At 35.9% G+C, this 15,891-nt stretch overlaps 3 protein-coding genes across 3 annotated transcripts; 1 reads left to right on the top strand and 2 right to left on the bottom strand.

Moving 5' to 3' along the window:
* The first annotated feature begins 96 nt into the window (after nucleotides 1-96).
* On the top strand, nucleotides 97-1,512 carry LOC146138814 (choline/ethanolamine transporter FLVCR1-like). Its single transcript, XM_083394698.1, has one exon. The coding sequence runs from the start codon at nucleotides 97-99 to the stop codon at nucleotides 1,510-1,512; it is 1,416 nt and encodes a 471-aa protein (XP_083250824.1).
* Nucleotides 1,513-6,136: 4,624 nt separating this feature from the next.
* On the bottom strand, nucleotides 6,137-7,606 carry LOC146138813 (uncharacterized). Its single transcript, XM_083394231.1, has 2 exons — nucleotides 6,380-7,606; nucleotides 6,137-6,231 (listed from the first exon to the last, which is right to left on the bottom strand). Exons 1-2 carry the CDS (start codon nucleotides 7,462-7,464, stop codon nucleotides 6,192-6,194), a joined length of 1,125 nt encoding a protein of 374 aa, XP_083250357.1. The 5' UTR covers nucleotides 7,465-7,606; the 3' UTR covers nucleotides 6,137-6,191.
* A 1,903-nt stretch (nucleotides 7,607-9,509) lies between these two features.
* LOC146138812 (queuine/queuosine transporter SLC35F2-like) lies at nucleotides 9,510-14,213 on the bottom strand. Its single transcript, XM_083393828.1, has 7 exons — nucleotides 13,976-14,213; nucleotides 13,583-13,784; nucleotides 12,918-13,025; nucleotides 12,022-12,181; nucleotides 11,387-11,549; nucleotides 10,184-10,391; nucleotides 9,510-9,881 (listed from the first exon to the last, which is right to left on the bottom strand). The coding sequence occupies exons 1-7, from the start codon at nucleotides 14,080-14,082 to the stop codon at nucleotides 9,660-9,662; spliced, it is 1,170 nt and encodes a 389-aa protein (XP_083249954.1). The 5' UTR covers nucleotides 14,083-14,213; the 3' UTR covers nucleotides 9,510-9,659.
* Nucleotides 14,214-15,891: the final 1,678 nt, after the last annotated feature.

The raw sequence follows: 15,891 nt of genomic DNA, 5'->3' as shown, positions 1-15,891 counted from the left end.
AAGATTCATTCCATTTGTGCTACGCTTGATATGCAGAGTTTTTAAGGTAGACAAACGCATATCGGTAACTCAAGCCTCTTAAAGCACAGCTCAAGAATGACTTTTGCTGCCGAATCTCTCCAAATGGAAGCTTCAAAGCCTGGTTCGAAATCCCGCGGCGAATCAGAGTCGTTAATCCCGCCAAAAACGCAAGTGTACGCTCGGCGTTGGCTGGTGCTGGCAATCGCTTTCATGGCGATTTTTCTGCGTGGTTTTAACGAATCATGCTACGGGCCAATAAACAACATCTTAGTTGGCTATTTTGGCGTAGAGCCTTGGCAGGTGGACTGGTTCATCTTAACCCAGTCGGTTGTCTACATTGTAATCGCGGTGCCAATGTCCTGGATCACTGCACGCATTGGATTCCGGCAAACCTACAACGTTATGACTAGCACCTTTTTCCTCGGATTCTTACTCATAACAGTCGGAATGTGGACGCGAAAAAGCGGCTTCGCAGTGGCTATAGTCGGTGAGGCGGTGCTTGGTATTTGCTATCTCATATCTTGGTCAATTCCGCCTCCTACAGCAGCAGTTTGGTTCCCAACTCGCGAGGTTGCGACAGCTGTTGGGCTACAAGTTGTCGGAAGAGGCCTTGGTGAGTCGGTTGGCTCTATAATCTCACCTTTCTTGATCACGATAGAGCAAAGCACGGACGAGGTCAGGCTTCGACTGATCGCTATGTTCCTGTCAGTAACGCTAATAGCCTTGACCTTAACTGTATTGTCGGTTTGCTGTGTCTGGAATGCACCAGAGCTTCCGCCAAGCGAGGCACAGGCTAACTTGATAGCCAGTCAGGATAGGAATGGGGACTTGAGCAAACTCAGCTTTAAGGAAGCGCTGAAGCAATACAAACAAGTAATGAAGGAGTTATTTTCCGACTGGCACTTTGTAGCGTTATGGTACGCTTTCGCAGTAGCGAACCCGGTGCTGCGAAACAACAGCGTGCTGCTGTCTTCGATTTTGCACAAGGCTTTTCCAGGGGTGCCACATCTGGACGGCCAGGCCGGTGTAGTGCTAATGAGCGGCTGGATCACCTACACAATCGGCGGCTTTATAGCTGGACCCATAATCACAAGGACAAAGAAGTTTAAACCGATAGTTTTGTTCGGCTTAGGCTTCGAGTGCCTTTCCTGCCTTGTCGTAATGCTGGGAACCAACTACAGTTCACTGTACACGATATACGCAGGCGTGCTGACCCAAGGCCTGTTTCAAGGCATCGCCAACACTTCGCTGTTTGAAATCATAGTCGAAGTGACCTACCCCAAGTCGGCAATGCTCGTGACCATGTTCACCGTGATAGGGATTGGTATCATACGCATGAGCTACCCGATCGTGGGCCGTTTCATGCTCACAGGCGTAAGTGCGACCGCTTGTACAGCAGTTCCTTTCGCTTGTACGCTGATTGCTGCTGTCGCTGTAGCGCTGATGAAACCTCGCTACAAGCGACAGGAGGCCATCACCAGCTACAACTGATAGTTCTCAAACTTTTTAAGCTTGCGGCACACTGAAAAAGTCCTAAATATTTCGCGGCACTCTTTTGGGAAAACAGCAATAGATATAATTTTACAATTGCCCTAAACACACGACAAACCATATATGTAGGTTAAATGTCTTGATGTTATCAGTTTTGTAATGGTATTTAGTGCGTGTTTAGGTTTAAAATGCTTGCGTGTATGCGTATTGGTAATACAAATGAACTTATTTTTCAAAATTGCAAAAAGTTTTGCGGCACACTTGACAATCTCTCGAGGCACACTAGTGTACCGCAGCACACAGTTTGGTAATTACTGAGCTAAACTCTTTTGCTGGTTTTATTTTTAGATGATTTTTTGTTGAAAAGAGATAAAGAGTTGTATGAATTGCACAGAAATTATTGCCGACTTATATATGGGCTTTACTATTCATTTTACCTCAAACAAAAACTTCATTCATTATTGTAATTTTTATTTGTGTATTTTTTCAACCGTGTATTAGTGAGATACTTGCTGCTGACAATAAATTTACATTCTTCTCAATTCCTTCCCCACCAATTATTCGTGTAAAATTTAGGAGAGTGACACAAATGAAGACTAAATTCAATAAATCTAGCTTTTTTAAGTTGGTCTGTGGCCCACTGGTTGAGAACCGCTGCTTTAGACAGTTTGCGCAGCTAAGCCAACGAACCGTGGGAAGCCTACAACTGATTGACTGAACATTTCTCGGAAGAATCCAGGATGCAGAATTCTGTTTTGTGGCTTTCAAACTCGTGACCTGACTGATAAAAGGAAACGTTCATATTAACAGTTAGATTAATTTCCACTTAAAGCCGGGATCAAACAAGAATAATTTCTATACCAGTGGTTCTCAACCGCCGGTCCGCGTCAACTTTCCTGCCGTTCCGCAAATATATTAAAATTTGACATCTCAATTGCAAAAATAAACATGTTGAAGGCTTATCTATCAAATTTAGAACTTCGCTTGCTCCGTAATTTGCAGCTTTAATTGTGACGTTAATAGAGTATTCTTTTAACTTCATTGTACGTCACAATGCTGCAAGTGTTGTGCCCAACTGTTTAAAAATAGGCTACAACTCGTTTAAGTCTTAAACTTTAAGACCAGTTGTATGTGAAAGCTAAGAAGAGTTTTGCATACTGTTGCGCAATTAAATTTGGGTTGCTTTTGATTTTTAGAGGTCCACCGGTCCGCAAAATTTATTTTGAAATTTTACCGGTCCGTATGCTAAAAAGGTTGAGAATCACTGGTCTAAATGGAAAAGCATGACAATTTTGGGTGTGACGTCATAACGGGACATCATAAAACAAGAAACCTTGGGAAATGAGGTTATATGCTTCTCTAAATATTTCATGCAGGCCCTGGCTCACGCAAACCAATAAATTGTTTGCCGCCCGCATTAGAAAAACCCCGCTTTAAAACAGATATCACCATTTTTTTTCATCAAGGCCGGATAACTGGCTTAAAGAGCGCAGACCGAATATTTATTTGTACCTCACTTCCATACCTTGATTATTATAACTATTGTTGGTCGAAAAAGTATTAATAACTGTAGGCTACTTAATCTTCATTAAGGAAATATTCCGCGGGCCGATAAACCTTGCTTTAACTCAGGGTGATCCAAGGTTGACAGCATCGCGGGCCACAATATTTGTTGCATACTCTTGGCGGGCCACATAAAGCAGGCTACATTTTCGTTTGTCGGGGTATGAAAAGTTTAACGATGACGCCGCAAAGCATCGTCAAAAAGTAACGTCGAAGGACATATAAGGTCCACAAACTTGCTACCATCGTTGAACTTGTGCGCAAATGGAATCGAGTGACAACGAGACTTGGAAAAAGGTGCGCGCGAAGCGCGAAAAAAGTTGCGTATTTGACAAAATTTCAATTTAGAAGAAGCTTACTGCATTTATAAGCGTAGAATTTTTTTAACTAGATTAATTTGGCTAAAATTGCATCACGTAGGGCGTCAGGCTTTAGTCATAGTGAAAACCTGTAAAACAGTGTTTCGCAACCTTTTTTGGCTTGCGGCACACTACGGAAATTTTAAATAGTTCATGACACCCTTGCTCATATTTTTGCTGAGTGGTTAATTGTAACGTTACAATAAACGAGATTGCAACAAGGTTGACAAAACCCATTTTTTGAATTTTTATCGTACACAAAAATTGTTTTAAGTAGCTTACTAATAGAGCAAAAATTAAATCCTAAAGAAATTTTAAATATTTTTTGGCATCCTTGAGCGTCAAATATGGCACCTTATAGAGTGCCAGGGCACCCCGGTTGAGAACCACTGCTGTAAAACAATACTTTACAGAAGCGCGGCATATTTTATCGTTCATTTACTTTAAAATAGTAATTTATATTGGGCTGTATTTTTATGTTATGCTCACATTAAAGACGGAAAACAAATATAACTTATAAGTTCGCAAAACAGCCATTTTAAAAGTCACATATAGGACGTAGTGCGATTTTCAAACTGGTTTAATACATCTCAAAAATTAGGCGTTCTTTGTCACCCCCTGGATTCGAACTTGATAAGCAATAGTAATCTGGTTTATTTAACAGTTAACCGGAAAAATGAAATCATAACCAAACAATTGCAGTATGCTTGCTGATCGCTGGTCCTTTATATTTCTTTGATTAAACCAGGGATGTCCAACCTGCGACCCGCGGGCCACATTGCGGCCCGTCTGAATTTTTTGTGCGGCCCGCTAGTCATTTTTACTCCCTAGTAGTATTTTAATTGTTCAATATTAGCCTAATTAAAATGTACCAGTCAGCTTTTAGGGGCGCACTAATCGTATAGTATGGGTAAAAAATATATATATAACTCTAAAGGCCCGTTATAACTCTAAAGGCCAATACTTAATCTTGAAACTTAATAGGTTCTGCGGCCCATTAAATTATTTCAAGTGCCAATGCGGCCCACTATAATAAAATGTTGGACATCCCTGGATTAAACCCTCAACTATACGCATTACACTAATTCAACAGCGCTTCGCGGGCCATCAACAATTATGTCGCGGGCCACATGTTGGCCGCGGGCCTGGGTTTGGACCACCCTGCTTTAACTAATAGTAAAGATTAAAATAACGTCTTTTAAGCTACCATATTTTCAGCACCCAAAAAGAGGACATTTTTTGGCCGGCAAGTAAAACGAAAATAGAGTTGATTCATTTGAGTTTATTGATGTTTTATGCTGATTTTCGGGATGTTTGGTTGTTTTGGCATTCTCAGATTAGTTTTCGATAGGAAATTTGGTGTTGCTGGTCGACTCGAGCGCTATTTGTTGCGAGTGCGATGGTTTTGCTGTTGGTGTCTACGGAAAGACTTATAAATGACGATTTAAAATCCTACGTTTTGAAGTGTATAATCACACACTTTTGATTTATTAATGGGCTTTTTTACATGTGAGGTTCGGTTGCAATTTTTCTGGCGCAATGTTTGCAATAACCATCAAAAAATTAAGGCAGTTATGGCAATTTGTTGGAAAACCTTTTTTAAAACAGCAATTTAGCATGTTTTATGGCTACAGTATTTTTTTGGAAATAAATACAACGTCTAACCCTAACCTAAAAGTCTTGTTGAAAGTATAAGCAACTTACTCGAAATGCAAAAAAAGAGGACATTTGGGCATTTTTGAACGTCTTTGGAGGACCATTCAATTTTCTTAAAAAAAGAGGACAAATCCTCCTAAAAGAGGACATGTGGTAGGCCTACTTTTAAGGAGACCGTTTTACCTGTTTTAATCAACCAACTATTTCTTGATATCTTTTTTTTATCTTTATGTTACCACAATAGCTTTTTCAAGTTAAAATCATCGGCAATTGATCCTGTCACTATCAAAACCTAATGGGTTAGTTATTTCAAATTAAAGCACAATACTTAAGATCGCATGCATAGCAAGTTAACAGTTTATACATAATAGCATTCTGATTTTCACGAATAAATACAGGAACCGTTATGGAAAAAAACACTACATTATTGGGAACAACACCTTTTAATGTATAATTAAATTAGTCATCAAAAATATATTCTTGAGAAAGTAGCAACTGTAAAACATACTATTATTCCATATAAAATAAGTTCACTTTGGTTTAAGTTTTAATTTCTAGACAACCTACGACAATAGTGCGGCTGCAAACACAAAAAATAAAATATTTATTGCAAAAGGCAGTTGTAAAGTACTAGTGGGAATATCAAAGCACATATGTAGCATTTTGAACGTTCAAATAATCTTTATTCATTTTTAACATCTGGTTGTAATGCTGTTTGACTTGAAGAAGGGCTATCCATTCAACACCAGGATTACATATGCTTTTCCATCTATAAAACAAATAGAAACAGGATAGTGAAACTTCACAGCCCTTAAGGCAGTATGTATAACTTTGAAATGACTTTTGTCCCAGTCAAGTCTGTTGAAACATAACTTGAATTCAAGTAATTAATACCCCAATTTTATTAGCAAATGTTCAATGAAACACTTAAAGACTTAAGTCTAAATCAATTTATTTGACCCCATAAATTTAAGTAAAGTCATTTTGGTCAAGACTTAAGTTAAGTCATTTAAAAACAGTGACTTAGACAAGTCATTAAAAAAAAAAAAAAAAAAAAAACTTGCAGAAAAGTAAAATCCAATTCTTTTCTTCAGACAGATATCACTTGTTATCCAATGAAACAGTTTGAAAGGAATTTACACTGTAAAATAGTAATAAAAAAAATTAACATTCAAAAAATAAAGTTGAAAAAACACAATGTTGTCACCATATTATTATCCCACAAGTTCAAAGTTTAATATAACTTTTTACAATCAAAATAAATGCTAGTAATAAAAGATAATAGTTACCTTATTATGGAGTCAATTTTAAGGACTTCTTCTATTGAACTGAGAGCGTTACAAATCAGTGCTAATTGACTTGAAAGTGGATGAATAACACAGGATTCTTCATCTCTGCTAGAATTGAATTTCATTATGGAAACAAATCGGTTAGTTTGATCCTTTACTGATATATTATTTCCATGTATGGCTTTAGGTATTTCTAAAAGCATTCTAGATAGAATTGTAAGGGCAGTTTGTAATTTGCCTTTTTCTAATTCACTCCAGCTTTCTTCCAAAATGGTGTTGAGCAACTCTGTGTCATTTAAAACTTTGTGCAGCTCAAGAAAAAATTTACCCTTTCCCTGTACAGAACAAAACTTTTCACATTCTTCAAGACTACCATTACTGACCCAATGCTGCAGTAACAGCATCATATTGTAAATAGAGTTCTTATATTGGCTGCATAAGCTAGGAGACGGTGAAGCTATTAACGCACTGTGAACATCAGGAAATACAGGGCTTGAAACATCCAAGTAAATATCGTTCCCTAATTGCAGTTCAATGATTTTGATATACAACCACATTTTATCCACAATTTCTTCCGCAATGTCGCCTATAATCTGCACTTTAAGAATGTCTTTTAAAAATGAAATTTCATCTACTGACATGCAATCTACTAAAAGTATATTTTTTTCATCACACAGAGATTTAAATGACGAAAGAGGTTTTCCTTGTAAAAATATTATTGAGATATCATTTTCCTTTATGCAATCTAGCCACTTCTTCACTTGCTTTATTGGAAATGACAAAAGTGACATGTGGTTGTCGCTGTTATTAGATTCAAAAACTGCAGACGTTTCTGTTTTAAAAAGGTCATCCCACATAACGAAAACAGCATGACCTTCCATCAGAGTATTTGGAATATTTGAAAGATACGTAGTTCGATAGAGCAACAAACCATCTACGATTCGACTGCTGCTCACCTGGCTCCCAATTGATGTAACAAATAAGTTATCAAAGTTTTTCATGAAAAATTCAACAGATTGATTTAGTTTATTCAGTTGGTTATCCGTCCTTCGCTTCAGCAAAGACATAATGATATTAACCAACATTCCAGTAGCATTCTCTGGAAATTTTGTTTGTAAAGAACTGTACAGTAACTTTTCGACGGTGTTAAAGGAAACGTTTCCCGACTCTGAAAAGATTACTTCTCTTTTAGCCAAGCTTTTGGTGATCCAAGGCCTAAACTTTTTATTCAAAACCACATTGGTTTTGAACCAGTTCAATGCCAAAATTATGCTTTGTCGTTGTAATGTGTTTTGGTTAGTATTTGAAGATTTTTTTATAAGGTCGTTGGCGTAAATGTAATGTAATCCAGAAAAAATAAGCAGAAGTATTGATTTGGATCCATCGCCAAAAACTTTGTGATGTGCAATACAAGAATCCAAAATCATTCTAAAACAATAATGTATGCTATTAGGTTGCTGTAAAGTAGCTAAGTGCATCTTAACAGCAAAATAACTGTATAAGTTGATTTATTTACTGTATAAAACAACCAACAATTTTAACCAACTATAATTTTTTTTAACGTTTGATTTTTTGGTGCATGAGGTCTAGAATTATACCATTTTTTTCTGGTACAGTGACAAAACTAGCGGTCAAATTAAAATTGGGAGAATAAGTATATTTATACTTGACCTAACATAAACACTAACCCATAGTCTAAGCCTTATAATGTGCTTTGGTGTGAAAGGATTCTTAACCATATATTTTAAATATGACTTTATTTAAACAATGGTTCACCATTTAACGGCAAAGACTATATGAAGGATTGGCTAACTCAGTAAGCTGCGCCAAAGACAAGTGGTGTACCAAATAAGTTTTACAATAAATAAACTTTTTTTTAATTTTTAAACATATGTAAAAATGGTATACTTAGCTATTGGGTGATCCAGGGTTATGCTCTTGAAAATTGTGGCCCCATCTTTTGTAACTAGTACACCGCCACGATGATCTTCCATTAAAACCTTTCCAGTTGTTGGGCCGATGAGTTTCTCTGCAATTCGAGCCATCTGTTCCAGTGAATTTATAACTTCGGGCAGACTTACGCCCATTCTTTCCATATTTGGGCGCTGGTCTAGAATCCTACAAAACAATTATTAAAGCAACGCACAATATTTAGGTTAGGGTTTCGGTTAGTGGTTGGATGGGGGTGTGTCAAGTATTATTATTTAAAAATATTGCTTAACCTATACCCAAACGCTAACCTATACCCTACAACCCAAATATTGTTCGTTATGATAGGATTCTAGATCAGGGTTCATAATGTGTAAGTGTGGGGGGCGCTCGTCTAGAATCCTACCACAACGAACATTATTTGGGTTAGGGTGCCGGTTAGCGTTTGGGTTTGGGTGAGTCCAGTAATAGTGTTAAACAATATTACTTGACCTACCCACACCCAAACACTAACCGACACCCTAACCCACATATTATGCATTGCTTAGTATTTATTTCAACGTTGTGGTAGGATTCTAGACCAGCGCCGTGTGGGGTCTTAAATTGGGAATGATAAAACCACAAAAAGGTTTTCTTAAACCGCTTAGCTTAGCTAGCCCTAGCAACTTAATTAACAACAAATATTCAAAAGTTGCGTAGTATTGTTTGTTTTTCACTACAGGGAAATAACCGGTTACGCTTTCAAATCCAAAATTAAATACGAACATAAAGGGAATAACTGTTTAGGTTATAAAAAATGTAAAAAGCAGTAATAAGCTTTATTTTATGCTTGGATTTAGAACCTCACAACGGACTTTTAATAACTACCCAAAAAAAATTTTACTACAAGTGAAGTTTTTTTAAAAACTGACGAAATTTATATGGATCATTAGTAGGCTAGAGAAATAAAATAACATTTCAAAAATAAACAGGTAAAAAATCTATACAGCGATAAGATTTAGTTAATTAACAAGATAAACTGCTTTCTATTCATCTAAAAATTTCAATATATTTTATACTTCAGCCAGCCCCTTTTAAGTGGGTTAGTATAGTAGACAATTTGCTATCCTTTGAAATTTTAAACAGAAATAAATCACCAAGTTTAAATCAAATGGCGAAAAATCATTTTATTCTATTGAAGTAAAAGCAACAATCAGTGAAAACATTGGAACGCGGTAAAAATTAAAAACAGAACAGTTTCAAATCACAGATTTTGGGTAAAAATAAATAGAATGTTGTCGACGAAAAGCGCAATTTGTCTGGCAAAAATGACACTAAAAATTCTAAAAAAACAATTAACGAAATAAATTTCTCATTCGCCCTGTTGGCCCAAAAACGATGTTCCTTTTGCTTCAGTTAAAGGACTGCTTTCACAGGTTTTCTCAAAATTGCTGGTAGTTTGCTCGACAGGCGATTCTAGTGGGGATTCCCCGATTTCGGAGGTGTTAGTTGTTCTTGACACGGGTTGCTTCGAATTGTAGATTACCAACGCACACACTATGGTCACGAATGAAACGGCGTAGAGAGCAGACATCTGTTCACATACAAGTTGTAGTTATTCCGTAGGATTAATTTTGTGAAAAGAAAATTGAAATTATAGATATAATCGGGCGTATCTTTAGGGAATCCGCTTCTGCTTGTCAATTGCAAAACAAAATTAAAAAACATAATTAGAAAAAAATCCAAGTGTTGTGAACTGGCTACTATTACACGAAAAGTGTTCAAAGTACTATTTACGGGTTGAAATCTATCACAACATTTGTCTAGTGTTAAAGATATTAAAGAATTGTCAAAAAAACAGTACCCAAAATGCCACGTTCAACATATGAAACCAACCTTATACTGGAACAAAAACAGGCCGGCGAACAGCGCGTACAAATCAGCGGTCAGCAGCGAAATATTGACGGCGGTTGCGCTGCTTAATCGCATAACCACAGGTAGGAGGGAGTAAAGAAGAAACATGCATATCGCGAAAACTGCAAGTAAGCCGACTATAGTCCAGTTCCAATTCAGAGAAGCCAATGTCCCCCTTTCTAGAATGGCACTAAAAAACAAGGATTTTTGTTTTGACAAACGGGATGCCATGAAAATGTAAATGTTAAGTTAGGATTTAGTTTTCCTGTGGCAATTATAGACAAAATAAAAGGCGATTACGTGCTTAAGAAGTGTTTTGTTTGGTGGTTGCGGCGGTAGTGTATAACCTTTCAACAATAGATTTTGTTAGATATATCCTACATAAATGTTAATTCTCTTTTCGATAGGTATGCAATCAATAAGGATTTAGTATCACTGTCAAAATAATAAAAAATGAATGACGGTTACGTGGTTTTTAATTAAGTGTATCTCTGAAAAAAGGTCATGCCCCCTCCAAACAAAGTTCCTAGATCTGCACCTGTTGCGCACATGTAATTGTTTTTTTAGGACAGTGATTGTTGTAAAACGCAATTGCTTCCTTCGAGCATTTTGCTAAAACATGGTAATTGTTTTTTCTTGCCTCTCACAAAATCTTGTACGGTTTAACGGTTGCTACGTGATCTTATGCAGAGTTTATTAACTTATGGGTCGGGACTAGCGACATAAAGTTGGGTTGTCGTTCAAATTGGTTGGGTTGCTTATTTAAGTAGTTAACAATGTTAGATTTATTGAAATTAATTCTGAGAAACATTTCTCCAATAATTTGTGGATGCATTATAAACACATGGATTTTATTAAGTAAATTCGAACTGCTGTGTGCTGAGGTCTAATTTTTACAAACATTCAAGTTAAAAGAACCGAGTCGTCAAGGCTTAAGCTTGTATAGTCACGCTTAGTATTTTGATCGCCGCATAAACAGGTTGAGAAACACAGATTTATGTAAAAATTGTTGCTCAAAAAAAGAAAAATATAATATTAAACAGTTGTTATTTTCAACTCTTCTATTTAGACATCTTAGTTTCAGCTTTAAAACTTGTTAATCAACATGTTGTGTTGCTTTTCATGTGAAAAATGTTAACAACTTGTTAAAATTTACAGTTTGGTGTTTTACAAATTTAAACTTACACTTGAATTGCCGAAACTATCGGACAGAACAGGCCGTACATGCCCAAAAACTCAACCCTGCCGGTTTCGTGTCTCTTCGCTATGTATTCCATAGAAACGTTAGTTATGCCATAGCATACAGCACCGGCCAGCACCAAAACATCTCCAAGTGCAGGGTTGCTACCTAAAACAAACAGAAAAAATGTAAACTTTATTACAAATAATATGTAAAAAAAATGTCAAATCCAAACAGGCCAAGCAAATTGCCAACATCTTAATAAAGACGTTTCAATTTATTCATATTTGATAAACATACATTTTGCAACCTCTTTATTAGGATAATGTCGATTCACTCTACCTATTTGGCTTAGAAATACTATTTCAAGCTAAATTACCGATCCGTATGTACCTAAATATGTCTGTAAATATTTAAAAAAGAAAAGATCTTTAATTGACAATGAATGACAAAGATCTGCTATGTTTTTTTTTAATCTATTATCCTGGAAAAGATGTCCTATATCACTTTAACCAAGGCTTGTAATAAAATAAAAAACATGAGATCATAAACAGAGGAAGTAAAGCGTAAGGCTATTTCAAGCAAATATTTTCATAACAGTCGTGCTTTTAATAACAACAATTTGAACCAGATTTCATACCGGAATCGCCTCCCTTTCCCACCAAAATATCGGCACCGACCATGCAGGCCACGCCCATCAGGGAAATGACGACGCCCACAAAGTGAACTGCCAGAAAACGAACTTTAAGGAGAAAGTAGGATAGCACCATTACAACTGGGAGAATGAAACAATCCAGCAGCTAAAAAACATAAAAAAATTGTTTTTGTTAGTATTTTTGAAATATCACAGATGTTAATAATCTCCAATATGGTAAACCAGGCTGAATAAATGATAAAATAAGGGTTTTTTTAAGATGGTAAACAGGTCTGTTATGATAGTTCTTAAATATTAAATAAGTGGCTCAAATAATTACAACAGACCTACACTTTTTAACATTTTTTCGTATTGAAAATTATGATCCTAATTAGAATAAAAATTAAAAAGAGGGCAAAAATATAGACTCAAAGTCTAATGTTTTTAATAAGATTGGGATTACCTGTTGTTAAGTAGAGATTATAACGTGTAAAAGTAAAACAAAAAAATGTAAATTAAAACAGATTTGCTGAGAAGCCAATGTTTATATGTTTATTATTTGTTTTGATTTCATGTTAAGATTTCTGTTTAAATGCAACTGTTTTAAATAAACCTTTTAAAAGGATTGATAAATATGTTTAACAAGCAGCTAGCCTAACACAGTGTTTCTTAATCAGGTGAATGGTTCACCTCAGGGTGAATATAATTTTTGCACGGGTGAACCAACCAAAAGGGGTGAATAAGGGTGAACCGTCAGAAATCAATTATAGCTTGCGAAACAACCTAAGTCATTTTGTGCTGTTATTTATAGACAAGATATTTTGATCATATCATGAGACAAGGGTGAATGAGGGGTGAACAAAACAAAAAAAGTTTAAGAAGCACTGTCCTAACATATAAACCTGAACACTTGTGAGAGATGTGTATTGATAGGCAAGAACCACCATATAATTTGCTTCAACGTCAATAATTGAAAGGATAAGATATTTCCACCAGTGTTTTCGGAGAACCTACATAGAGTTATTTTTGTATTGAAAATGTTTAAGAATTAGATTAAACAACAAAACAGTTTTCTGGTTTTACCTGTTTTCAGTAATAAAGCATTCAGTATTCTTATGTTTGTTTATATTTAAATAAATTAATCAGTTAAAAGTAAAAAAAATAATAATTGCGAAAACTCAAAAATAAATTACAAAAATAATTGCGAAAAACTCAAAAATAAATTACAAATATTCACACCGGGACTAAAACATACTTATTGAAAATAAAGGACCAAAATTCTAAAAAAAAATATATATTACCAATTTATTATCCATTATGGCCTAATTGCATTTCAGTGCCTTCCCGCCAGAGATCTTTGGCGTGAAATATTTGCCAAAATCTAGCCAGTGACGTCATTTGGCGTTGAATTTCGCTGATTTAGTGAATTCCCCCCTAAATTGCCATTTTTGTCATATATATCATCCTATTTTGGCATTGCATTTCAACCGAAAAAAATTTTGGCAGAAATCTTTGGCGGCCACAAATTATGGAATGCAATCAGGCATTATGGCAAATAAAACCTTACCTGAAATAGCACAACTTTTCCATTTTCAGTTTTCCGAATGGCCAAAGTAGTGGTATAGAAAATTAACAACAAAATGTAGTTCAAAAGGGACTGGAATATTGGAAGTGAAACGCCACTTTGATGGAGATATTCACTTGTCACTGCAGTTCCGCATATTAAAAGTGACAAACCCTGGCCGAATAAAACTGGCTTTAGAACTTTCCTGAAAACAAGAAAATTGTAAGAAAACAATCATATATATAAACCTTAAAGGAACAACTCATTTAGGAAAACTAGTTGCATTTTTCATCAATACTTAAAATATTTTTTTATTTGTATTTTTAAGCGAATGTGTTTTTTTCTAATGTTAAACAATGGATTTTGAAGGTAACAGATACAAAACACCTAACTTACCAGGTAAAAACCTGCTTTAAACCTCTCTTCACTTTATTTAAAACAGCTTCGCAGGTTGAACCATTTTCAATCAGATTGACGTCGGAATTGGTGGCGATTTGGTCCATACTTGCTACTCTATTGCGAAAATAAGGAAAACTGTAAAGGCCATGAAACGTTGAGCTCGTCTTGCAAAATTTGGCTTGGCAGACGCGCTGAAAACTGTTGACTCTTTCAGCAAGATTAAAGCCAAGTTTGCTTGAAGCATATTTGCAAGTAAGCACGTGTCTTTAGCCAACTGTGACGCCACAAACAAACTGCGCATGTCACTTTGCGGTGAAGTTTTATTTCAAAAGTTTCGGCAAGGTAACGCTAAAGAGCTGCACAATGAAAATTTAAGATTTAAAACAGGGGTCGGCAACCTACGGCCCGCGGGCCGGATCCGGCCCGCCAATGTAATTCATCCGGCCCGCCGCCTCTTTGACAAACTAGACACGAGTCCATTTCAAATACTTTGGGACTATTTTAACTACGTAGGTGCAAAAAATTTTCGCGCTTCGTGCGAATGATCTTTATACTTCCGGTTTGTTTACGTTTTGATGCTGTATTTATTACTAGATCAGCGATTCTTTACCGATGCGCTGTGGAAGGCGAAAGACGTATAGAATATTGCACACATATTTTTCAACTTTTTTTATATTTTATTTTCGGCAATGTAATAAAAACTTAGAAGAAAAAAATTTAGAAGAAATGCCGGTTTACCAAAAAAAAAAAATCGCGCTCGCTTCGCTCGCTAGGTATGCCCGGACTTCAAAAAGGTTAACAAACACTGAACTAGATTGAATATTAAGGTTATTGCGTTTCCTTAAAGTAGTTCAATTACACTTTTTATTAATAGTATGGATGACGACATGTGGACTCGAATTTTAAACCAAACAAACGCTTTTTTTCGCGCTATGCGCCAACACTTTACTGGCTTGTTAAATGTAATTAAACACGTTTTAACTGCAAAAAAAATCCGAGGCCCGCCTGATACTTAGTTAACATTTTGTGCGGCCCGCAGAGAACTTTCTGAGTTCGGTTTAGGCCCGCGACTAGATAAAGGTTGCCGACCCCTGATTTAAAAGATGTTTAGGGATCTGCAAAGTTTAAGATTTTGTTACGATGCCGATGTCGGTTATTTTAGACCAAAATTATCGACATGGGATACGTTGCCAAACGACGTCATTATTGTTTTTAAACAAGCAAAAATCATAAAATTAAAACGTGTAATGCTAATTTGTTTGAGGTTATTTGACGAAAATCTGCTTTTGTGTGTAAAACGTTTAAATACCTCCTCTTGTTTACTTCATATTTTTTGATAAATGTAACTTTTTTCAAATGATAATGAATAAAGAATCATGTATCAGGTAGAAATCATGGATGCTGGGTTGCAAATCAGGGCTGAAAAGCACAAATTAATTTAGTTGGGCTGATACTGGTATCGGAACAAGTAAGATACTATAACTTCAGTTGGTGTGACAAGATGCTGTCGATCTACTCGACGTTTTTGGCTTTGCAATTTATTATTAAGCTACATTACAGATCCGTGCATATCCGTGCACAGCAAAGCTTTGGCGACAAAATTATTTCCTCTTAACTTTCTGTAAAATATATGTTAAAACTGATCAACCAAATTGCAATGTTTTCCATTATAATTATTAACAAGTGGTTAGGTTTGATTTTCTCTAATTTTGCTTAAAATTTAGTTTTTTTAACTAAATATTACACAACCATCGCAGCCTAGCGAATCAGATTATGCAGCGATTGGGTCATACCTTTTACTTGTTGGTCAGCGCTCCGATCCAATATTATTGAACATCTTATTGTAAGTCTGCGATATTGCCGACGTATCTATGTTTGTTTTTACATTAAAATCGGTAAAAGCTCAGAATTTT

This window comes from Ascidiella aspersa, chromosome 7 (genome assembly GCF_963924565.1).
Source record: "Ascidiella aspersa chromosome 7, kaAscAspe10.2, whole genome shotgun sequence".
Taxonomy (NCBI): domain Eukaryota; kingdom Metazoa; phylum Chordata; class Ascidiacea; order Phlebobranchia; family Ascidiidae; genus Ascidiella; species Ascidiella aspersa.
Note: the sequence above shows the minus strand (reverse complement) of the source record. Positions and strands in the feature narration are given on the sequence as shown.